We start from the raw sequence: 24,678 nt of genomic DNA, 5'->3' as shown, positions 1-24,678 counted from the left end.
TCCAAATTTTGAAACAGTATCTAACATAGAGTGGAGTCTATTATGTTTAGATCTATTCCCCAGTCAAGACATAAAATTTGGTCACATGATCTGACAGTGGGATGGACTCTTGAACACCAGTCTTGAGCCAGGAAGCATAAGTTGCACTGTTTGCAAAGCTACATCAAAAACAGAACAGAAGATGGAGAAGACACTTCTCCCCGAGGTGGATCTTGGTGAAAGTAGGGGCAGAGTTGAGCATCAAGGATAGGTTGATCTTGGACAGATCCATGATCCTCCTCAAAGAGTTTGTTAGGATAGGACGAAACTGGTTTGTGCCAAAGATAATTGGTCTCAGATTTTCCCCTTTCCCTGATGGACCTGCTCTATCAGCCTCCAGCACCACTCTCTTCCCAGCCTAAGGCCCGCAGTAAGATCCATGTATATAACAAGCACATTCTTCCTGCAAATTGGGGGTTCTAGACACATGTGAAGACAGACACTTGGTATTTGGGGCCCTCCGATTGCCTTCTCAAGTCTCCATCCTTCTGTCCTCCCAGGATCAAACTCACTGTTAGAATCTAAGTCAATATAATATTAGATGATTATAAAAATCTCAGTAAAGTCATCACATGCCTCTGATGTGGCAGCCAGTGTACTGGGTGTTTAACCTGCAATGGCCTATTTAATCATTACAGAAGTTACACATTGAATGAATATTTATTTCACGTGTCCCTATTGTCCTGGAGCAGTAGAGACGCTATCCTGAAAAAAGACATTATGAATGCCTCTGCCTTCATAATGCTTTCATTCTCAGCAAGAGACAGGCCCCGAAGAAAATTAGCAAAATAGCAAAATATGTTGTGGCAGGGAAATAAGTGAGGGCCGCTGTGAAAATAATTGAAATGGTGTAAAACAATTAAAACAAAGAGGAACGTTGGGATGTCAAGCTCAGATATAGTGGTCAGAGGAGGTGGCATTTCATTCGAGACAGGAAAGGTGTGAGGGAGGGAAGCGTGTTCCAGGCAGAGCACATTCAAACCACTAGAGTAGTGGAAAATCTGGAAAGAGATCTGCACGGTTTGGGGGGGCCTGGGGGGGGTAGGGTTGCAGAGGAGAGCAGGAACCAGATCTTCTATGGATAGGCATTCTTGTTGCTTTTCCACTGGCAACAAGATGTTCAGCAAAGTAGGGCTCTGATGAGTGTTGTTTTGTTCAGGGGCATTTGCTATGTGCCCTGACTTTGGGTGTTTAAATTCAGCGGGGCCACCCTCCTTCCAGCCAGTTCACACTCGCAGAAAGTTTCAGCTACCCATCTCCGGTTACTTCTCTCCCTGACTTCTCGCGCCCCACCTCTTTTATTGCCTTCAGCTCATTTCTTGTATCTTCATGGTTCCTGACTTGGTTTTTGCTTCTTTCTGTCTGTCTGTCTGTCTCTGTGCTGCGCTGAAAAGCAGGGACAGATCCACGTCTCTCTTGGACTTAACTTCTCTGCTCTGCCACCAGCACAGCCTCACTGCCCACTCTGACACCATCCATAATGGCACCCCAGAAACCAGCTCATTTAATCGTCTTGGAACCCAGTCCCCAATTTCCAGCCAACACTTGTTAGCTCGTGGTTTGAGATCTGTAATTTGAAGGGGATTGGAATTTTACTAAGCAACCAGAGTTCTTGAAAATTTAAAAGGTGGATGAATTGGTAAAGAGGAATGTCAGGCAGCGGGTGACAATTACTCTTTAAAAGGAATCTGCCCCACCGCCCACTCATATTAGTCTGGTTTTCAAAATCAGTATCCTTGTCTGTTGCCATAGAAGATGCTACTTGGGGAATTTCAGGGCACTTTCCTGTAATGGAAATGAGAAAGTCAAAAAGGAACACACCAGCTAATAATATTCCTTTTTGCCCTGGGATACTGTTCATGATTATTTCTCAGAAGTGATCTTTAATTGTTTCATCTAAAGAGTATGCATCTTTTTTCCCTCTGACTATCTCTTCATAGAGGTTTGTGAATTGGATCCGACTATTAGTACCACTTACTAATTTCCTCTGAGTCTTGCTGGCTGGAGCACTGGGCTTGGAACAACTTTTAATTTTGTTTTTAATTAAATTTCAGTTGTTTCAAATCACTCACTTCTAATGCCATTTCTTTGCAGCCCTCAGAAGCACCAGGACCTGTGTGTTCTTGTTTACGCACACGCACAATTTGATATGTGTATATCCATGGCACGGCTAAAGACTGACTCCTGGCTGAGGTCCAGAGCAAGAGCAGGCAATTAAGAAAATAGAAATGAGTCACAGAATGAGCTTTTGTTTACACTGTTATATCCAGAGCTAATATGTTATTTAAGCAGGAGCCTGGGTTATTGTGTTTGTTTTTGCCAAACTGTATTTGAACGAGGCTGCATTCTCTTGTATTTCACAATGGGATCATCAAATATATTTAGGTAGAAATAGTGTAAGAGTAGCTAACACTTATTAAGCATTTATTACATACCAGGTACTATTTTAAGTACTTTACGTGTATTACCTCATTTACATTAAAGCTGGGTAATTTGAAACAACAGAAATTTAATTTACATATATTACCTTCCACATTCCTATGAGATTATTATCCACCATTTTATAGCTGAGGAACCAAGGCCCATTTAACTGGACCAATTTGACTTGGTTAGTTGCCGGCAGGGCCACAGTGTGAATACTTGATCGCCTGGCTCCCTATGCCTGCCCTTAAACACTGTACCAGACACGCTGTCTGTAAAGAGACAGAAGGGCTGCATCATCTAAATGAACTTAACAACAAAAATGTAGAAAATTGTCTAGTCCTTTGCAAAAGTGAAATGATTTTAGTTCGACATTTGGTCTTTTTTTTTAATCTTTATTTTTGAGAGAGAGAGAGAGAGAGAGACTGAGTGTGAGTGGGGGAGGGGCAGAGAGAGAGGGAGACACAGAATCCGAAGCAGGTTCCAGGCTCTGAGCCGTCAGCACAGAGCCCGACGCAAGGCTCGAACTCACGAACTGTGAGATCATGACCTGAGGTGAAGTCGGATGCCCAACTGACTGTGCCACCCAGGCACCCCTTTACATTTGGTCTTTTATGTGGCCTCTGCTAATGCCCATTCCTGAGGTGTAAACTGTGAGGCTGCACTGTGGGGTCTGGTTTGGGTTCACCAAATCATGGTTTGGGTATTTAACTGTGCTCTTTCAAATATTTAGCACTCCAGAAAGGACAATTAAGTTTGAGAGGAAACCACATAAACACGTGCCCGGTGTCCCACGAATCCTCGGGTTTAGCTAGCCTCGTTTGCTAATGTGAGTTCAGACTGAAACGGAACCTAACCAATTTTCTATCTCAGAAACTTCACGTCTTATTTTCTTTGCAAGGAACATTATTTCACTGATATCACCACCCTCCCTCTTCCACCCCAAAACACACACACACACACACACACACACACACACACACACACACACACACACATTTAGGTACTCACAGCAGCCTGTTTCTTAATCCACGGCTCTTCTTTTTATTTGTAGTCATGTAAGTGTTGGTGCATTTACCTGTTCAATGCTCATCTACTCAACATTGAGTGCACTCTCTACAGCCAAGTGCTATCTTTTTTTCTCCCTGCTAAATGTCCAGTTCTTACAACCAGGGCCGAGGTACGTATGGCACTCAATAAACATTTGTTGAATATATGGATAAATACATTCAGACTTCAGTGCAATAACCAGCCTGCTGAGAAGCAAAGTGACAGTAAATGAAGCCCAACACCCAGAGTCTGGACATCTGGACTCAGTCCCGGGTTGGTCGTTAAATAGTTGTATGTAACTCAAGCAAGAAATGCCCTTACTGCTTTCAGCGTCTTCATTTGTGCCATGGGAATGATGAGAATTCCATAAAACATATGTGCCTATACAGTAGTACAATTGAATGCCAACCACTCTAAAAAATATTTGATATCCATTACCTTACTTATTCCTTTTTTTTTTTTTTTAATTTTTTTTTTCAACGTTTATTTATTTTTGGGACAGAGAGAGACAGAGCATGAACGGGGGAGGGGCAGAGAGAGAGGGAGACACAGAATCGGAAACAGGCTCCAGGCTCCGAGCCATCAGCCCAGAGCCTGACGCGGGGCTCGAACTCACGGACCGCGAGATCGTGACCTGGCTGAAGTCGGACGCTCAACCGACTGCGCCACCCAGGCGCCCCATTACTTATTCCTGACAATAATCCTAGAGGCAGTAACTATTATTTTCCTCTTTTTTTTTCTAATAAGGAAACTGAGTCCCAACAAGGGTAATAATAAATTTGCCCATACTCACACAGCTGCTGAAGAAGATCTGTCTGACTCCAAAATCTCCCAATATTTCTTGCTTGAGGATCAAGTCAGATATTGGTTGTAAAGTTGTCACACAGCACCTTACATGCTAAACAAAAATTGCCCGCCGCTAAGGCTCATTAGTGAGTCTCAAGTGAAATTTGAAGTACCATTGGAGAGTGGGTTTGTAGAACTGTATGGTTTCTTTCTTTTCTTTCCATTTGGTAACATGTAGGGTAATGTTCTTCAAATAGAAAGCACCATTTCTCACTTCATCCGTCCATCCACTCAGAATGTTTTCTGATCACCCACTAAGTGCCCAACACTGGGCTGAGAAACAGTAATTTGAAAATACGTTGTATGGAAACCAATTTGACAATAAATTTCATATAAAAAAAAAAAAGAAAATACGTTAGACATGGGTGGTCTCTCAGAAAGCGCACTCTGTCGTGCAGTGGATAAAATATCAGTATGCTCCAACCCTGGTCACATGGATGGGGAGGTACTCAGTAAGTGTGTGCCGAATTCACGTGGCATTAGCGGCGACACTGATGTAAGGTGATGTAAAGAGAGAGGTACAGAGGCCAGGGCATTCGGGGCAGAAGAAGGACATGTCACTTCCACGTGAGAGGACAAGGGAAAGAAGGGCGTGCCTTTGGCTGGACCTAGGAGGATCGGTATGGTGAGGAGGGTGTCCGGGTTATGGGAACAACTTCTGCGAAGTCAAGGGGAGTGGGCTAGGAAGGGAGGGAAGAATGGCTACATCCGGTCAACTGCTGCCAGCCCGTCATCCAGTGGCTCTTTCTGTTCCAAGGCAGGGAAAGCATAGTCCTTTGTTGCCACGGACAAAGAAAGAATGGGCACATTTTGGTTACCTACTATGTGTTGGACTCAATATTACAACTTTATATATATTCTATCCTTTATTCCTCCCAAACCTTCTGAAGTAGCTGGTATTAATACTGATGGTAGTGGTAATAATATCAGTAGTAATAATAGTAGCAGCAGCAACAGGATTGGATTAAGAAAATACTAAAGATGCCCTCTTTCATACTCCTAGTTCTGGTCTGTTGGGTGGATGACTTTTTTTGTGTATATCCTTCCAGAAATTTTACTACACACACACACACACACACACACACACACACACCCCCTGAGTTGCTGTTTGTTTGTTTGTTTGTTTGATACCTGAGATAAGGTCCTACATATTCTTGCCCCCCTTGCTTTCCTCATCAACCATGGATATCTCAATGTGCCTTTATACACAGGAGTTATGTGGCAGGTACTGTCATCCCCATTTGATGGAATAGGAACCCATAGGCTCACAAGGTCAGGTAATGGGCAGAAGCCGGCTAATAAATGGCAGGATTGGGCTCCCACCCATCCTATCTGGCTCCGGAGCCTGGCTCCCTCAAGCCCCACATCTCCCTCTGGTAACAGATTGAAATAACTCATCCTTCACATGTCATATACCAGAAATGTGGGTCTCTGCCATCCTGTGGCCTGTTGAAGCCTCAAGACCTTCCTTCAGCCCTCAAAATCTTATCCTTTCTCTCTTTATCTTTCCCATAATTCATAGCAGGGTTTGGCTGGCGGAGGGCTCATGGCAGTCATGGCAGTGAACATTACAGTGTGGCTAAGCCGCACATTTCTTTTGTTATCGTGCTCCAGGTACCAATATTATATATCTAGGCAGCTGTTCTCATCTGTGCCAGACAGTGAAATCTGTTCCATCAACATGACTGTTAAAGCCTCAACATTTTTGGAAGCTTTATCCTACGTAGTCCTTTGTAGTCTCATAAAACAATTAGATTTAGGCTTCGCATTAATGTGAATTATTGTCCAGTTTCCAGAAAATATCTTCTGGAAATGCCATGAGGATGTATTACATGTCTTCGGAGATATTAAGTATTGAATTACAATATTATGTCACCTTCTCCTGCCATTTCTTTCTCACACACTCTCAACATGGTCTGATTTATGTTTCAGCCACCCCCATGGGAAGCTGAGTACTTAGAGAAATAACCAGAGATGAATATTGACAGAAGCCAAATACATGAACACACATTCACACACATGCATGTATGCACACATGCATGTATACGTGTGTGTGTGCACACACACACTTATAACAGGGAGAGGAATGGGAAGGAGGCAGCCTGGTATTAGAGACAGAGCTCTGTAATGAGTTCTAGTTTGGAATTATCAACTTTCTTGATGTGTAACTGAGGACATATACCTTTAACCTCCTTCAGCTGGAGTCTTCTTATCTGTGAAATGGGGCTAAAAGTAACACCTGCCCTCCAGAATTATTTCTGGGATCAATTAGATTAACAACAGCCGCAGCAGCAAAATCTCCCATTTGGTAAGCACATCCAAGAAGCCAGGTATACACGCAGTCGCATTTAATATTCCTGTGAATGCTGCCGGGTAAGTGGTATGCATTCCCTTTTTGATGAGGAAGCTGAGAAAAAAAAATATAAAGCATTTCCTGAGGTCATTCAAATAATAAGTGGTGAGGGCACTTGTTGAATCCAGTTTTGCCAGTTCTGAGGTCTGAGACCTTGTGCTTTTCCCACTGAATTTATTTCTAGACAAAAGTGAAGAGAATAGAAGGCCAGAGACCTAGAGAGGGAGGGACACATGCACACACACTGACAGTGAGAGACACGAAAGCAGGCAGGTGCTTGGGCCTAATTTGGTCGGTTGGCATCGAACCCGCAGTGTAGTAATGAAACAGATCCGGGAGGAATTGCTAATATGGTTATTCTTAGCGCTCGCAGTTGTGAGCCATCTTTGCCAAACAGCCCTTGACGTTTGTGCAGGCTCTTTGGGAGAGGCAGAAAGAAGGGTGTGCCATAGAAAGGGGTACATCACCGAAGAAGGGGGAGCAGGGCAGGTAAGCCACAAAGTTAGGCTGGTGAATCTGGAAAGCCACATGGTCCGTTCATTCATTTGTTCATTCCATCAGCCAGTCCTATCTCAACCACACATAGTATTTTCATGATGGTTTTATTGAAACTAATATGTTCAGGGCATTCTTCTCAGCCCTCTACACTTCACTCCTGCCACACATCTTAAAGTTGTAACCCTCATTTCCTGTCTTACCCAGTTCACCCCGGGATACTGTGAAAATTGGAGGTGCTACTGGGACAAGCCATGGCTCAGCACAGGGAAATGGGCTCCTTGGTTGGGCAGGCAAGAGAAAGGTGCACATTGGTTTTAAAAATGAAACTATTGAGGTGCCTGGGTGACTCAGCCGGTTAAGCATCAGATTTCAGCTCAGGTCATAGTCTCATGGCTTGTGGGTTCGAGCCCCACATCAGAATCTGTGCTGACAGCTCAGAGCCTGGAGCCTACTTCAAATTCTGTCTCTCTTCTGCCCCTTCCCTGCTTATGCTTTCTCTCTCTCTCTCTCTCTCTCCATCAAAAATAAACATTAAAAAATAACTAAATAAAATAAAAATGAAACTATTGTCTATGTCCTGGGCATAACCACCATGGAGCACAGCTCCAGAGGGTACCATCTACATAGGGTCCAATTATTCATAGAATTATCATTTTATTTAATGGTCATGGAATCTCTATGAAGTAAGCATTTCCATTGTGCAGATAAGGAAACAGAGAAGACTTAACCAAGATCGAATGATCTGTTCCGGGGCCACCCAGCAGGTCAGTAGCTGGACTAGGATTTAAACCATACCTGTTTCACCCTGTAGTCTAGCCCTTGCCTCCCATCTGAACTCCTGTCTTACTTGAGCAGCTGATAAAGAAGGAAATTTTTTAACACAGTGGGCCCCCTTTTCTGTACTTTCACTTTCCGAGGTTGAAGTTACGTGCAGTCAATCACAGTCCAAAAGCAGATGATACATCAGAAGGTCAGTAGTAGCCTAATGCCATGTCACGTGTCTGTGTTTATTTACCTTACACCATCTCATCACGTGAGCATTTTATCCACTCACATCATCACAAGAAGAGTGAGTACAGTAAGGTGAGATATTTAGAGAGGGATAAATTTTATTACAGTACATTATTACTGTTCTATTTTATTATTAGTTATTGTTAATCTCTTACTCTGCTTAGTGTATAAATTAAATTTTATCTTAAATATGTATGTATATGAAAAAACATAGTATATGCAGAGTTTGGTATCATCTGTGGTATCAGGCATCCACAGGGGGCCTTGGAATGTATCCCTTATGCACAATAGGGTGCTACTGTGTTAACAAATCAGAGCCAGAGGACCCTTGAGTTTTGGGAGCAACTGTCCACCATGTTCATTCAAGAAGCACTGATCTTAGATAAAAAAGAATTCCAACATTGAGATTGGGCTTGATGCATATATCCCCAGTGAAGTCATCAAGAAAGTTTTAAAAAAAAAAAAAAAGGAAGAAAAGGAAGGAAAAAAATAAATTCTTAAATTAAAAGCAAACAGTTGCCTTCAATCAAATGGTTGTCTTCAATATTTAATCCCAGTTCTTTAAAAAAATAAATAACCTAAAGGAAAACAGGAAGCATTTTTCACGACTTTGTTCTTTTCAAACCTTGCTGCCTAACTTGGTACCAAATTGTTATATCCATGGAGAGAAAAATAATTTTTTTTTGAAATTTCAACTCTTCAAACCTCTTTTGTCCAGACTCAGACACCCCTAACTCAACTTTGAAGCAAGGCCAGTGGTACATAAAGTCATGTGGAATTTGATGGCAATCTCTTTTAGGCAGACTTTGATGACAATTTGAAGTGAGAAAGACAGAAAACAGAAACACAATTGCCTGGAGACAATCAAGCAAAACTCCATTTGGGGAAAGAAAACCAGGCTTTCATGCAGCTTTGTTTGGAAATAACTCTTTTTCGAACATAGAACACTCAAAATACCAGTAGCCTGTCCATCTCCATGGTTCCTTTAAAGGGATGTTTGGTGATGAGTTCTTTGATGTTCTTCCATGAATGGACCTCTCAAAGTTATTACCATTTCACACTCCCAGTGAGGGAGCTTTAGCCTTGAGACAGCTCACCATCATGGGATCTATTCTTGGTTGTCAGTGTGGAATACTGGGACAAACTCTGAGTACTTGGGTCACCGCACTTGGGCTCTGGCCCATTCCCAACGCTTTCCAGCTCTGTGTCCCTGGGAAAGTCTGTTCCTTTCTCTGATCCTCACCTCCCTTGTGCTAGTTGTAGATATTTCACTAATCCCAGTGAGATCTTGGGCACATCCCTTTTCTTTCTTTTTTTTTATTTAAATTTTTTTTTTACATTTTACTTATTTTTGAAAGACAGAGACAGAGAGTGAGTGGGGAAGGAGCAGAGAGAGAAGGAGACACAGAATCCAAAGCAGGCTCCAGGACAGAGCCTGTCAGCACAGAGCCTGATGCAGGGGCTTGAACCCACAAACCATGAGATCATGACTTGAGCCAAAGTTGGACACTAAACCAACTGAGCCACCCAGGTGCCCCTATCCCTTGCTTTTCTTAACCCTAAGTTTATCTGTAACTGTAGCATCCATTCTCAGTGAGGATAATAATACCTCCAAAGACATTAAAATCGATTCTGGGGGCAGGAGGACCTCCTTTTACTCTTTTTTATGTACATCAAAAGCATAGTACATATTCATACATACAGAGTATATCTGTGGTATTAAAACTTCATGAGTTGGGAGTGGTTGAGGAAAAGTGTGTTGAAAAAGGTTCCTTAGCAGGTGATAATGAAAAAAGGAACTCAAAATTTTCTAACCCTCTTTAAAATTGAATATGTAACTTAGCTTCATAAAATTATGCTCTATTGTGTGATTGTTCTAAGACAATTCTAATTTTAACCAAGTTTCTATCTTCTTCAGAGATTTTTTAAAAATTAGTATTTGAACAAAAAGAAAGAGGCCAGCCCTTTTTAAAATAGCCAGTGGAACTTCTTCTCCATGTTTTCTTAGTTTTCTTCTCTGTCATTTACATCTCATTCACATACTTCAGCGGGATTGAATATTCATTATAGTCTGGCTGCCACTCCTTGTCCATCCAATGATGTTCAAGTGTTTGGAAGCAGGTCAGGTAGCAGACTGGGCATCTGTGGAATGGATGGAAATAGCTTAGCGTAGCTCAGACTAGGGTGTTTCCACTATTGGTTTCCTTTGTAATGCTATGCATTATATTTTATGCATTTGAGAACTTTATTCTGGAAAGTGATACATAGGAATCTGTGACAAAAATAAAGGTTAATAAATGGGGCAAATGCAAGTGTTAAGAGGCAGTTGTTGTGAGGGGCGTCTGGGTGGCTCAGTCGGTTGAGTGTCTGACTTCCGCTCAGGTCATAATCTTGCGGTCCATGAGTTTGAGCCCCATGTCAGGCTCTGTCCTGACAGCTCAGAGCCTGGAGCCTGCCTCCAATTCTGTGTCTCCCTCTCTCTCTGCCCCTTCCCCCTTCCCTCCCTTCTCCCCCCTCTCAAAACTAAATAAACATCGAAAAAAAATTTTAAAGCGGTAGTTGTTGTCATATAAGACAGAGATAGTACAATAGTTGCCAGGACTGCTATAACACAGTACCACAGACTGCGTGGCTTAAACAACATAAATTTATTTCCCCATAGTTCTCGAGGCCAGAAGTTGATATCAAGTTGTTGGCCAAAAGGTCCTCTTCTGAGGATGTCTCTCCTTGGCCTGTAGATGGCCAGCTTTTCCCTGGGTCTTCACATGGTCGTCCTTCTGTGTTTGTGGCCTCGTCTCCTCTTCTTATAAAGACATCAGTCCTACTGGATTAGGGCCCCAACCTAATGACCTCATTTAACCTTAATTACCTCTTTAAAGACCCCAGCCCCCAATACAAGGATACTCAGAGGTACGGGGCGTTAGGACTTTCAACATGTGAAATTTGGGGACGCCGTAGATCAGCCCATGACACATAGAACATACAGAGGAATAGGTTGACGTTGATGCCAGGCGAGGGGGAAGAATGCAACAGAAGGGAAGAGAGCTGGAAGAAGACCAGGGGGCGACAGCACAGAGAAACGTGGCTGATGCATCTAACCCCCCGTTTGCAGAGTTTGGTCACTCACTCCCGAAATGGCTTTCAGTCAATGACAAGTGGTGGAATGTATTCAAGCCTAACTTGGGGCTCTCTGGACAGGGGAGAGAGGTGGGTGTGGGTGCACTCTTCATGGGTCTGTTGAGCTGAAGGTGGGTGGCTCACTTCTTCATCTTGTTTTTTCTTTTTGTTTTTGTTTTCTTATCCTATGCTCCCCAAAGACGTTTTCTTTCAAGTCTGAGACCCTGACAGATGAGATCATCATGGGAATGGATACATGCTGTAACATCAGGAAAGAAACCTTTAATTATTTTGTACCCAAAGAATGAGAAGGGGGAAAAAAAAGAGCCATGCACTTTTGGCCAGAAAATTCCCTGAGCTTCATTTGTGAAGACCACCTTCCCACCATACAACCTTTCCTTTCCCTGCTTCTCATTCACCACTGTGACCAGAGCCTTCTTTTGAAATTTTCTATCCATGGTTCTCAGAGGTCTGTCTCATGATTCGAGGTATAATGAAAGGGATTTGCAGCTGCTGTCCGGCTCGCCAGGCAATTTTGTCTGGTGATACCTCCTTCCGTGGTATTTTTAGTTCTCATCTGTAGCTTTCTGTTTCTTTAGGGGCCGATATGCCTCTGGCTTTTCATAGAACACTACCGAGTGGCCTGAGCTCCCCAGCTCACCTCTGATCTATGCTGCACAATTACAGAAGCAGGCTTATAATCAATGTAATTGAAGATCAGAGTTAATGAGGACCTCCGTGCCCGTTCAGTCCCCTGAGCAACGCTGAGCTTCAGATGCTAGATAAGGAAACGATTGGGCTGAACTGAAAATCCATTTGGCTAATTAGATGATGTATATTCCCACAAGCCAGTGGGAGAAAAAAAATATATATATATATATTTAAAAATAAGGAAACATGACATTTTGAAGATGAGATTTTGGCAAAGATTCATTCCAGAGTCACTGCTCTGGGGAGATTGATTTGAGCACAAAGAGGATTCTCAGAGCGCCCAGAAAAATGGGGGTACTTTTGGTCCAAAGCCAAGAAAATAAAACAGGGTCCATTGGAAAACTAGAGATGTGTGAGACACACAGAAAAATGCATTTCTATTCCTTTTCTATGTATCTGTTCTCAAAGTAATGCTAGAACTTACCCAGAGAGAGCTGCTTGCCACTCTTTGGCCTCACTGTGCATGTTTGCATGCATTCTCTCTCTCTCTCTCTCTCTCTCTCTCTCTCTCTCTCTCTCTCTTTCTCCTCTTAGTCTCTCTCTCACACACACACTCCCCAACATCTTCTGAACCTCCACTATACCCTAAGCACTGTGGTGATTGCAGAGTTAGATAAGGCATAGTCTCTACTTTCAAGAAATGTACAATCTAGATGGGAGAATAAGGAAGAGGAATTTTTTTTTTTTTTTTTAAATCCTGCTTTGCCTTAGATTTGCTATTTGTGAACTCCCTTCCTGGACTATAAGCTCTCTGTAGACAGATGCCATATTTTACTCATCCAGAGGATGAGACAGGGCCCAGCACATGGTAGGTGATTTATTTGTTAAATGAATAAATATATGGATGAATGAGTAAACCTATAATATGGCATATATATCTTCCAGTTGAGTAGAATGGCTTGTATGTATGAGAGAGATCTTAATCTCCTCTTAAGGAGCATAAGACAGATCTGAAGGTGAGCCTTGAGGGGCAGATGCCACCTCAACTTTTGCCAAGTTTGTTCTCCTTGGTATCCTTCGAAATCTAGCTTAAAGGCCAACTCTTCAATGATTCCTCTACAACACCCTTTTTTCCTTCCACTTATCCTCAAAGATGCCCATCCTTGTCATGCAGTTCTCCCAACACTCTAGGAGGTATTATATCCGTCTGTGCACACATTTGATCTCCCTTGCTAATCTGTAATTTTCTTGACAGATTCCGTCCATTTATCTTTCTTGGTATCCATTTCTTATGCAAGGAGGGGCTTAATAAATGTTGGTTAAATGAACACATGGATTAAGTCTTGAAATTACATTTTGTGCAGTTACTTCCTTTCACTATCTGATGTGACATCTCCCTGCCACATGTCCTTCCTCCTTCACACTGAACCCCTCCAGCATCTCTACTTTAATCATCTACATCACAAGTCCATGGGGCAAATGAGAACTCAAGAACCTTGATTGATTTGGGGCGAGGGAGACACTGAAGGGCTCATCTTGTATTCTGGCTCTCACAGGATAAAAACAAAAAACAAACAAAAACCTTTGGGATCCATGTGGAGGCATTCCTGCTTCACAATCCCATGCTGAAGTTAGTTGAAATTCCTTCCAAGCATGGGACTGTGATTTCATTAATTCATTCAACAGACATTCTCCAAACTCCTAATATATGCCAGGCATTCTGCTGAGGGCTGCATTGATAAGGACTAATGAGTCATGACCTCTTCCCTGTATGAAATCACTGTCAATCAGAAAAGGCAAAAGACTTCCAGCACTCTAGGATACACTCTACAGAGGGATGCATAGACTATCAGAGGAGAAATGAAATCATGGAAGAGGGAAACTCTGCCTAATACTGAATCAAAGCCCAGCTCTCATGCCAGCCTGGAATAATGGGTATGTCCCAGCTTTGGATGCTGAAATACCTAGAGTCACTTTCTACTTGGGCCACTTATTACTTATAATTTCAGGTAACTTAGTTTCTGTCTGAACTTGTGCTGTCCTTCTGTCAAATGGGGGGAATACATACCCCCATAGGTCTGTTGTAAGAATTAAGTGAACAGGATGTGTAACACACTCATTCAAAGGATAGTAACTTCCTTCTGCCATTAAACCAACAGTATAGGGGTATCTGGGTGGCTCAGTCGGTTAAGCGTCGACTTCAGCCCAGGTCATGATCTCACCATTCGTGGGTTCGAGCCCCACATCGGGCTCTGTGCTGACAGCTCGGAGCCTGGAGCCTGCTTAAGATTCTGTGTCTCCCTCTCTCTCTGCCCCCCACCCCCCACTCATGCTCTCTCTCTGTCTCTCAAAAATAAATAAACATTAAAACAACAACAACAGTATACTTTGGTAGAGTACCTTTTTAAAGAAGTTGAAGATAACCTGCTTTGGAGTCATTGTCTTTCAAAGAGACTCTTATTTCCCCATATTTAAGAGAGATCTGATAAACCAGTATTGGATTTGGAGCGTCCAGGTTTATAAGAAATTCAAATAAAAACTAAAATCACTCTTGTTAGTTGAGATTTCACAATGTGCTAGGGACATCACATATTGTAGTGGATGTACTAATGCCATGACCAAATCTGTCGTTAGAACATAGGCACTATTCCCCCAGCTTCCAGGAATGTTGGTGGCTGACCACTTGCTCTGAGCCTTTCTTGGAGAAATGTCCTTCATGGAAAAGGACCACTTCATCCAAGTCCGTGCCCCTCCCCCAAAGATAGCCCACAGCCTATGACTAGTTAAAGTGAGGGTACAAAGGCCTGATACGTTGTCTTGATTTGGGACAACTGTGAAGGACCATCCCAGCCCCAGAACGTCCCTCTGGGATCAGCCCTGGGGTCTTTGCTGCAACGGCATCACTACTTGACTTCTCCCTCTGCTCACTCTCAATGCCATTTGGTCATTTCCTTACAAGCAGCACCCAGTAAACTTCCTGCATGTCAGTCTTTGCCTTTGAGCCTCATTTCTGGTAAACCAGACCTAAGATACATGCATTGTCTCATTTAGTCTTTATATAAACCCTATGAAGGAGAAATTAGGAACCACATTTTTCATGTGAGGTGATGGAGGATTTGCCCAGGTTTACAGTTTGTAAGTAGCAGAGTGAAGATCTGAATCCACGGATTGCTGACTCTATTCTCTGTATGGCTGCACCGTGTAGTTTCCCTGAAGTAGTGGGATTAGCCAAACTCAGCCCTGGGACACAATTCAATATCCATCCCTCAGTCTTTAGTGAGAATAAATACAAGAATTACCCATTTAAACAGCATGACTGTGCTTTTTAAAAGAAAAATCTGTGGTTGATACTGATGTTTGGTGCCTTGCACAGGGACCCATGTGACATGTTTCTGCTCGGGCTTAGTTCCAGAGGGGAAAATATGGCTTTGCAGATAGATTTGCATATCTTTCCTTGCCAGAAATTTGAAATATGGAATCCAGCAGACTTTTTTCTTTCTTTTCCTTTTTTTTTTTCCCTTTAGCTGCCAAGGATTCTAAGGCCGACTTCAAATGTGGTCATTTCCTTATCTCTGAGCCTGATGCTATCTATCCATTATGGTTTTCTCATAGAATCCCTCTTTCATCATCACCCCAAATCACATTGTCCACTGTACTTCTACTGAAGAACTCATTCTATAAGATGATAGAAATCATATCCTCTGTGTGAGTTAGAGAGGATAACGTTGCCTGCCATGCCCTCGGGGAATCGTAGATCCTCGAGGCATTCAGGTATGGTCTGATGTGATCCTGCGTCGCTGGCCATTGCCCATTGGACCACAGCTGGACACCAGGGCCGAGAGGAGCACAATCATTGCAGTCAGCCAGCAGGGTCTTTTGTGACCTGGCAGAGAGGTTCTCGCTAAACCCAAATGATGCCCAGTAACTGGGTCCCTCTTTGGAAAATTTAAATTGCATACATGGAAAGCTTTTGTTGGTTGATCGTGAGGTAGAGGGAAGCAAATGCACGGAAAGAAGCTGAGTCATGTTAATTGTGAAACAATTTAAGATCTCCTGCTGCTGAGGTCTGTAGATCTGTTATAAATCTAGAACTGCTCTCCAAGTCCAGCGTGGTGGAGCTTGGTCCTACTTGAACTTTTTGGTTTTTCTTTCCCCCTATGAAATTCGACCTGTGCTGTATTTTTTTTTAATGGAAATTTTATCTATGTTTTCTTTTTTCATTTATTAAGTTTCTTTTTAATTTTAATTTCAGTATAGTTAGCATACACTGTTCTGTTAGTTTCAGTTGTACAATATAGTGAGTGATTCAGCACTTCCATGCATGACTAAGTGCTCATCATGATAAGGGTACTCTTAATCTCCATCACTTATGTCACCCACCATTTCCCTTCTGATTACCATCAGTTTGTTCTCGATAGGTGAGAGTTTCTTGTTTTTCTCTCTCTCTTTTTCTTTGTTGGTTTGTTTTGTTTCTTAAATTCCACATATGAGTGAAGTCATATGGTATTTGTCTCTCTCTGACTTATTTCACTTAGTGTTATATTCTCCTCCTCCATCCATTGTCATTGCAAATGGCAAGATATCATTCTTTTTTATGTCTGAGTAATATTCCATCGTATATTATATACCACATTTTTAAAAGTTTATTCTTATTTATTTTGAGAGAAAGAGAGAGAGAGAGAGAGCACTCATGGCAGGACAGAGAGAGAGAGAGTGAGAGAGAGAGAGAGAGAGAGAGAGAATCTCAAGAAGTCTCCACACTGTCAGCATGAAACCTGATGTGGGGCTCAAACTCATGGGGCATGAGATCGTGACTTGAGCTGAAATCAAGAGTCGGATTCTTAACCGACTGAGCCACCCTTGTCGCCCTACCAACACATCTTAGCTATCCATTCATCTATGGATGGACACTTGGGCTGCTTCCATAGTTAGGCTCTTGCCAATAACGTTGCAATAAATATCAGGGTGAATGTATCCCTTTGAATTAGTGTTTTTTGTATTCTTTGGATAAATACACAGTAGTGTGATTGCTGAATCATAAGGTAATTTTATTTTTAACTGTTTGAGGACACTCCATACTACTCCATACTGTTTTCCAGAGTGGCTGCACCAGTTTGCATTCCAACAGTATAAGAGGGTTCCCGTATCTCCATATCCTTTCCAACACTTGTTGTTTCTTGTGTTGATTTTAGCCATTCTGACTGGTGTAAGGTGAAAACTCACCATAGTTTTGATTTGCATTTTCCTGATGATGAGGGATATTGAGCATCTTTTCATGTGTCTGTTGCCTATTTGTATGTCTTCTTTGGAAAAATGTCTGTTCATGTCTTCTGCCCATTTTTAAATTAGATTATTCATTTTTTGGTGTTGAGTTGTATAAGTTCTTTATATATTTTGGATACTGACCCTTTATTGGATATGTCATTTGCCAATATGTTTTCCCATTCAGTAGGTTGCCTTTTAGTTTCGTTGATTTTTTTCCTTTGTTGTGCAGAAGCTGTTTATTTTGATTTAGTCCCGATAGTTTATTTTTGCTTTTATTTCTTTTGCCTCAGGAGACATATCTAGAAAAACATTGCTACAGCTGATGCCAGAGAAATTACTATCTGTGCTCTCTTCTAAGATTTTTATGGTTTCAGGTCTCATATTTTGGTCTTCAATCCATTTTTAGTTTATTTTTGTGTATCGTGTAAAAAAGTGGGCTAGTTTCATGCTTCTGCATGTAGCTGTCCAGTTTTTCCAATATCATTTGTTGAAGAAGCTGCCTTTTTCCCATTGTATATTCTTTCCCCCTTTGTCAAAGATTAATTGACCATATAATTGCGGGTTTATATCTGGGTTTTCAGTTCTGTGCTGTTGGTCCATATGTCTGTTTTCATGCTGGTACCATATGGTTTTGATTACTAAAGCTTTGTAATATAAGTTGAAGTCTGGCGTTGTGATGACTCCAGTTTTGTTTGTCTTTTTCACCATTGCTTTGGCATGGGTCTTTTGTGCTTCCATACAGATTTTAGGGTTATTCTTCCAGTTCTGAGAAAAATGCTGTTGGTATTTTGATTGGGATTACATTAAATCTGTAGAATAATAGACACTTTAACAATATTTGTTCTTCCAACACATGAACATGGACTTTCTTTCCATTTCTTTGTATCATCTTGAATTTCTTTCATTAATGTTTTAGAGTTTTCAGGATATGGGTCTTTCCCCTCTTTGATTAAGTTTATTTGCAGATCTTTTATTGGTTAGGGTGCAATTATAAATGGGATTGCTTTCTTAATTTCACTTTCTGCTGCTTCATTATCAGTGTATAGGAATGGAACAGATTTCAGTATATTGATTTTGTATCCTGTGACTTCACTGAATTCATTTATGAGTTCCTGTAGTTTTTTTGTGGATTATTTTTAGGATTTTCTGTATATAGTATCATGTCATCTGTAAATAGTAAAACTCTTACTTCCTCCTTGCCAATTTGAATGCCTTTTATTCCTTCTTGTTGTCTAATGATGTGAGACACCTTTGCTCTATTTTTATATGTATACACTCACCACATATACCCAATATGCAGCCACCCTGAACAGGCTTCTGTTCCCTGCTCCCAAGGAATATGTGTGTGCGTGTGTTTATTTATGTATATGTGTGTATGCGTATGTATGCATTCAGGTATGTATGTATGCCTGTGTAGAGGTATATGTATTTGTGTGCACCTATATACATTAAAAGGAATATTTTAGAGCATAGATTGCAAAGCTAGAGTCTTTTGTTGGACCTACATAAGTTTTTTAAGAACAAATTTAAGTCATTATTGCCAAATTGCTTGATTACAATTAAAATCTGAATTTTTGGACTCTGCCTGAAGAAAACCTGACATTCTTGGACTACTGGCTCATAGACCCATTTTGGCAAGAGTTGGCTGGAGTGGGCCTGCAGCTACTCCAGTCTGATAGAACCCGAACTGTCAGTTCACCCCAAACTCCATCGTTTCCCAACATTAAGGCATTTTCCATTGCACAAGTGTGGTTTTTTTTCTTAGACGTGCCACCGATTTCTTTGAATTTCTCTTTTTCCCCCCATCTCCCTCTCTAATTGTGGGTTTATATCTGGGTTTTCTATTCTGTACTCTCTCTATTCCCTCTCTCTTTCTCTCCCTAATAGAATAAAAAACAAAATCTAGGCCAGGAGGCCAAGAAGCTACTCTGCTAGTCTCTCCCATTAATATCACACACCTGGCCCCTGTGGGCATTAATGACCCCTTTTCAGTGTGGGGGGGGGGGGAGGTGCCTGAGTGACAGGGACGTTAGCACTTTTTTTTTTTGCTTTTAAATTTTAATATTTAAGGATTCTTTACTAGGACAAGACAGGCCCTAGCTAAGCATAGCATTTTGTCTACATTAATTTATTCCATTTTTCTAACAATGAGGTGGGTTCCATTAATATTCCTATTTACAGATGATGTAACCAAGGCCCAGAGGCATTGAGTGCCTTTCCCAAAGTCAATGGCAGGTAAGGGTAGATTCTTGATTTGTACCTAAGTCTCTATGAGTTCTCAGGGCCCAACTCCTAACCACTAGGCTGAACTGTCTCTGTGTCTGATTTGTGTGTCTCTACTGGCTGCTCATATTGTGACAAGCACGCTATAAATGCTCTGTAAATGCCGGTGGTCAAGTAAGAATAGGGTCCTGGGGTGGGGAGATGGCTTGTATGTACCTGTCTGTGTTCTCGGCCTGCAGCATCAACAGCAGGACACATCTATGTCTGTATCCTAAAAGCAGGGAGAAAGTAGCTGTCTTTCTCTCTGTTCACCTGCAGGGAGCAGCTTTGTGGTGAGTGAAGGGAGCTACCTGGATGTCTCAGACTGGTTAAACCCGGCCAAGCTGTCCCTGTATTACCAGATCAACGCCACCTCCCCATGGGTGAGAGACCTCTGCGGACAGAGGACGACAGATGCCTGTGAGCAGCTCTGCGACCCAGACACTGGTGAGCCATGGGTTAGGCTGGGGATAGAGGGAGGGAGGATATGGGCCAAAAGATGGTCTACACCCCTTCTACCTGAAGAATCATGGCTCTTGAGCCATTGACAAAGGATTTTACATGAAGGCCCATCAGTTCCATTGGCCATTAAACTATACGCTGCCATCACCTGGCAAGGGAGAAAGTTCCATAAAACCATAGAATCCCAGAAGGAGAAAGGACCACAGACAACATCTGGTCCAATTTCAAAGCAAGGTGTCTGAACATCATCTAGCATCCCTGAGCTCAGATCCTATCTACCCCTTACTAGCTGGATGTTCTTTGTCATTTTTTCCAGCTTTACTGAAATGAAATTGACATATAACATTGTATAAGTTTAAGGTGAACAATGCCATGATTTAATAATGCACATATATACCGTGAAATGATTACCACCTTCAGACTCACTAACACCCCCGTCACTTCATATACCATTCTTTTTGCGGTGATAACTTTTGTGTAGCAACTTTCAAGTATATAAAACCACTTTAACTGTTCACTATGTTGTACATTAGATAGATCCCCATGTTCTTAAGTGGGGAGATATTGATCATAGGGTACACACTAGCTGGGTGTTCTTTAGAAAATACTTCCTCTCTCTGAGTACCAGAGAATAAAAACAGCATCTAACCCACAAGACTGTTGTTAGGATTAAATGAGATAATACATGGAAAGCCTCTCGTAAATTCATTTACTCATTCATTCCACAGGGCAGACATCTTCCTAGGCATTGAAGATATAGCAGTGAACAAAATAGGTGTAATCTCTGCCCTAATTAAGTTTATATTCCAAGGATACATTAAATCTGCACTAACAAGGTAGCCACTAGCCGCACGTCGCTATTTAAATTAAGTGGAATTAAATAAAGTAAGCATTCATTTCCCCAGTCACATTAGCCATATTTCAAGCTACGTGTGACTAATGGCTACCTCTTGGACAACTCAGATGTAGAACATTACCACCCCTGCAGAAAGTTCTGTTGGACAGTGCTACAACAGACAAACAGGAAAATATATGTGCTCTGTCAGGTGATGATGCATGCTGGGGGGGAGCACACAGCATATGGGATGCTAAGCTGGGAGTGGGGGTGGAGCTGTTATTATATGCAGTGGTCAGGGAAGCTTCTCTGAGAAGAGGACATTTGAGTGGGCACCCTGAAGCTAAGATGATGGAAGCCATGTGACTATCTGGGGGACCGGTATTCTAGACAGAGGCAACGACAAGGGCCAGCACGCTGCAGCAGGAGTTCAGGGATGTTGCCATTGGTTCAATAGGAAGAATGGTGTGGTTAGATGGAGTTGAGAGAGGAGAGGAGTAGAAGGAAAATTTGAAAAGCAGAAGGTTGGGCGGGGCGGCTTCAGGGACTTACAGAGGATGACAAGGACTTTGGATTTTACTCTGAGTGAGGTGAGATGTCACTGGAGGATTCTGAGCCAAAGGAGTGACATGATGTGGCCTAGATTTTAACAGAAGTACTCTGGCTGGTGCGTGGCAAATTGACTTGGCATTCAAGGGCACTATTATTCTAATATAGGCAAGCGTTAGCAGTGGCTTGGCCCACAGAGGTAAGGGGGAAAGATGGTCAAATTCTGGACCTATTTAGAGGGTAGATTTGACAGTCCTTGTAATTGGGTCTGAAAGGTGAGAAGCAGAGAGGGGTCAAAGATGATTCCAAAGGGTTCAGTACGAACAGTGGGATGAATGGACTTCTCTTTCATTGAGTCAGAGGATGCTGTGGGAGGGTCAGGATTGAGGTGAGGAGGATTAAGGGTACTGTTTTGGATGTAAGTTCAAGATGACTAGTAAACATCAAGTAGAGATAGAAGACAGGCATTGATGTCCAGAAGTCAAATTCAAAGAAGTTTTAGCTGGAGATAGAAATGTATGAGTCAATAGCATACCCATGATATTTAAACCTAGGAGACAGTGTCTTCTTTATAGTAAATGATTAGTACATAGATAATATCTTATTCCTACTTGTTGTTCAATAAGTGGTGGTTATTGATGTCCACAAACTGGGAAATAGAAGTTGGAGAGAAAAGAGTTGGCAAGGTCCCAAAGCAAGTTAGACATGAAGCTGTTCTAGCTCCCAGGCCTTTGCTCTTCCCTATGACTTACATTGGTGTAGTCTCTCTGGAACTTCATTTCTTCTTCGTTAACAAGAGCCTGGCCATCTTGCTTGGAAAGTCCATTGCATAATGCCCATGCGGCCACCTCTGTGCAGGGCTGAGGGCTCTCAGTGGCCCAGGTCAAAGGTGTGCTCTATCTCGGTTCTCTCCCACTGCTCCATGGGGCAACAGTTCAGGAGTGAAGAGAGGGCTTCTCCAGGCTAACCCTTGAGTTGCTGCAGGGTTGGGCAAGGATTTGGCTTTCTAACCATGATCCCCTCTTATCCTTTAGTTGGAAGTCTGTTTAGATGCATTTTTGTAGCTTTTACATAGGCCTGTTGGGGAAGCTATTTGGAAAATGCAATGCAGCTTTAGTGTATCATTTGACCAGACAGCTGAATCTTCTTTCTCTTAATTAAAACATTTAGGCTTTAAGGCACTATCACCCTAAGCACTACCCCTTTACTCCCACCATACACACACACACACACACACACACACACACACACACACACACACACAGACACGTACACACATACACACATACACACACTCGATTATCCTCATCCAACAGCAAGGAACGCCCTTGTGAAATGATGTGCCTCTGGATCTGGTCCTGTACATTCTTTTTTTTTTTTCTTTGTATGTTTCTGTTTCTTGTTTCTGTTTCTTTTTCTTTTTTCTTTTTCTTCTTCTTTTTCCTTTTCTTTCCTTAAAAAGCAGGCAAGACTATTGGTAGAAGAGAACAGAAGGTATCTCCTCCCTTGCCTCCCTCTATGAAGCCACAGCTAGCACAGTGCCTGAGGGTCTGACCTTCTGGCTTCCCATCGGATCTGCCTTCAGGTGCAAGGTCATGGTTTCTGATGATCTTTTCTGTTAGCTGTAAGCTTGAGGGCATAATTCCAAACAGTGGGTCATCCAGGGAGTAAGCATGTGCTAGGCAGTTTTAGAAATGATCAGTTCTCCCACCAGTATCCCCTGGAATTGCACACACACACACACACACACACACACATATACTGTAGAGCTGAAAATGCTACAAGAATCCACTGCGTTGACCTTCTCAACTTTATCACCGACAGTATTGATGCCAGAGAAGAAAGGTGAGAGGATCAAAGTCACACAGCCAGCAGATAGAGAGCCAGGATTCAAACTTGGGGGAATGAGCTCTTAACCATTGCTTCTTGAGCCTCTGTAGGTCTACTGTGACTTTAAGATCCTACATTTCTAAAAAGCTACCAACTACTGCTGATGCTTCTGGCCAAGGACTCTCTTTGGTGCACCAAGGCTCTAAACACTTTCCCTCCCAAATAGTCCTCTCATTTTCTACACAAACAATATAAGTCCTAGTTGCCATATATGTTAATTTATTTATCTGACAAAGCCATGCTCACATCTGGCACTTTATTTTCTGCCTGTGTGCCACCTGCCCTGGGCTTTAGATATACTGATCCCTGCAATTCCCTGAAGGCACCATACCCTCTCATGCCTACATTCCTTTGATGGACTATTCCCTCCTTCTGGAAATATCTTTCTCCCTCTTTTACTGGGAGACCAGGGGTTGTTTTTATTATTATTATTATTATTATTATTATTGTTATTATTATTATTATTATTATTATTATTATTTTATTTCCATTCCATTCAGTCCAAACCCCTCACCAGATTAAGGAGTCCTCCTTTATGCTCTCATAGGTCCCTGTGTCATAGTTCTCATCCCTGTGCACAGCCATTGTTCTTTCCTTGTCTGGGTCTATCCCCAGACCATAAGCTTTGTTAGGGGCTGAGGAAGGGGGGATTCAAAGCATGTGTCTTGGTTATCTCTGTATCCTTCAAGCCTGGCCTAATGCTGACGTATAATTGGCACACAGAAAATCATGAAAGGATGAAGGAAGGAAGGACATTTATATGCTCTGTGAAACAATTTTATACACCAGTTTTTAGTCTCTTCCTCCATATCCACTTAACCTATGAGCTCAGATTAAATATCTTCCAGCTCTAGAGAAATTGGGTCACCAGGAACCATCTCATAGCCAGACAAGCTGGAAGGCTTTGGCCTCATCCTCCCATTCAGCCACATCCCCAAGAACACTCTCCTTGCAGCCTACACCCTGTTCATCTTCTCTATAGTCCTCCCAAACACGCCATGCCAAGTTTTACCTTATAACTAGAGTTCAGGCCCCTCCTTCTACCTGAAGTGTCTTGCATTCTTTAATCATCGACCTTGTAAAATCCTATTCACTGATGACCTCTTCTTTCCTCCTGGTAGAATGGATGACTTCTTCAGTATCATCAGAGTTCTCTGTTGACTAAATATCTGATTAAAACTTGAGTTATTGTTTGGAAACGCCTGCCCTGTTAAAATGTAAGCTCCTTAAAGCCAGGGACTGTATCTCATTTACTCCTGTATCCTTCTCACCACCATGTCCAGCAAAGAACCTTACTCTTACAAGTCATTCAAGGCATAAACAGATGGGACTATCTACCGGTGAGGAGTGGAGATGGGAACATAAGATCCCTGAATATATTTTCATGGGGCTTGACTCACACCCATTTTGAAAAATTTATTGCAATTTG

General features: G+C 42.1%; 1 protein-coding gene across 5 annotated transcripts in view; it reads left to right on the top strand.

Moving 5' to 3' along the window:
- The window catches only part of ASTN2 (astrotactin 2), an 881,464-nt gene that overhangs the window by 369,306 nt on the left and 487,480 nt on the right, over window positions 1-24,678 (top strand). For all 5 annotated transcript variants that reach the window (XM_086683845.1, XM_086683843.1, XM_086683844.1 and 2 more), the window contains one exon: window positions 19,793-19,960. In XM_086683845.1, the coding sequence (XP_086539971.1) occupies window positions 19,793-19,960 (168 nt within the window). The remainder of the gene's footprint in view (window positions 1-19,792; window positions 19,961-24,678) is intronic.

This window comes from Puma concolor, chromosome D4 (assembly GCF_028749965.1).
Source record: "Puma concolor isolate L17-30 chromosome D4, mPumCon1.1.hap2, whole genome shotgun sequence".
Taxonomy (NCBI): domain Eukaryota; kingdom Metazoa; phylum Chordata; class Mammalia; order Carnivora; family Felidae; genus Puma; species Puma concolor.
This window is presented reverse-complemented; position numbering and strand designations above follow the sequence as displayed.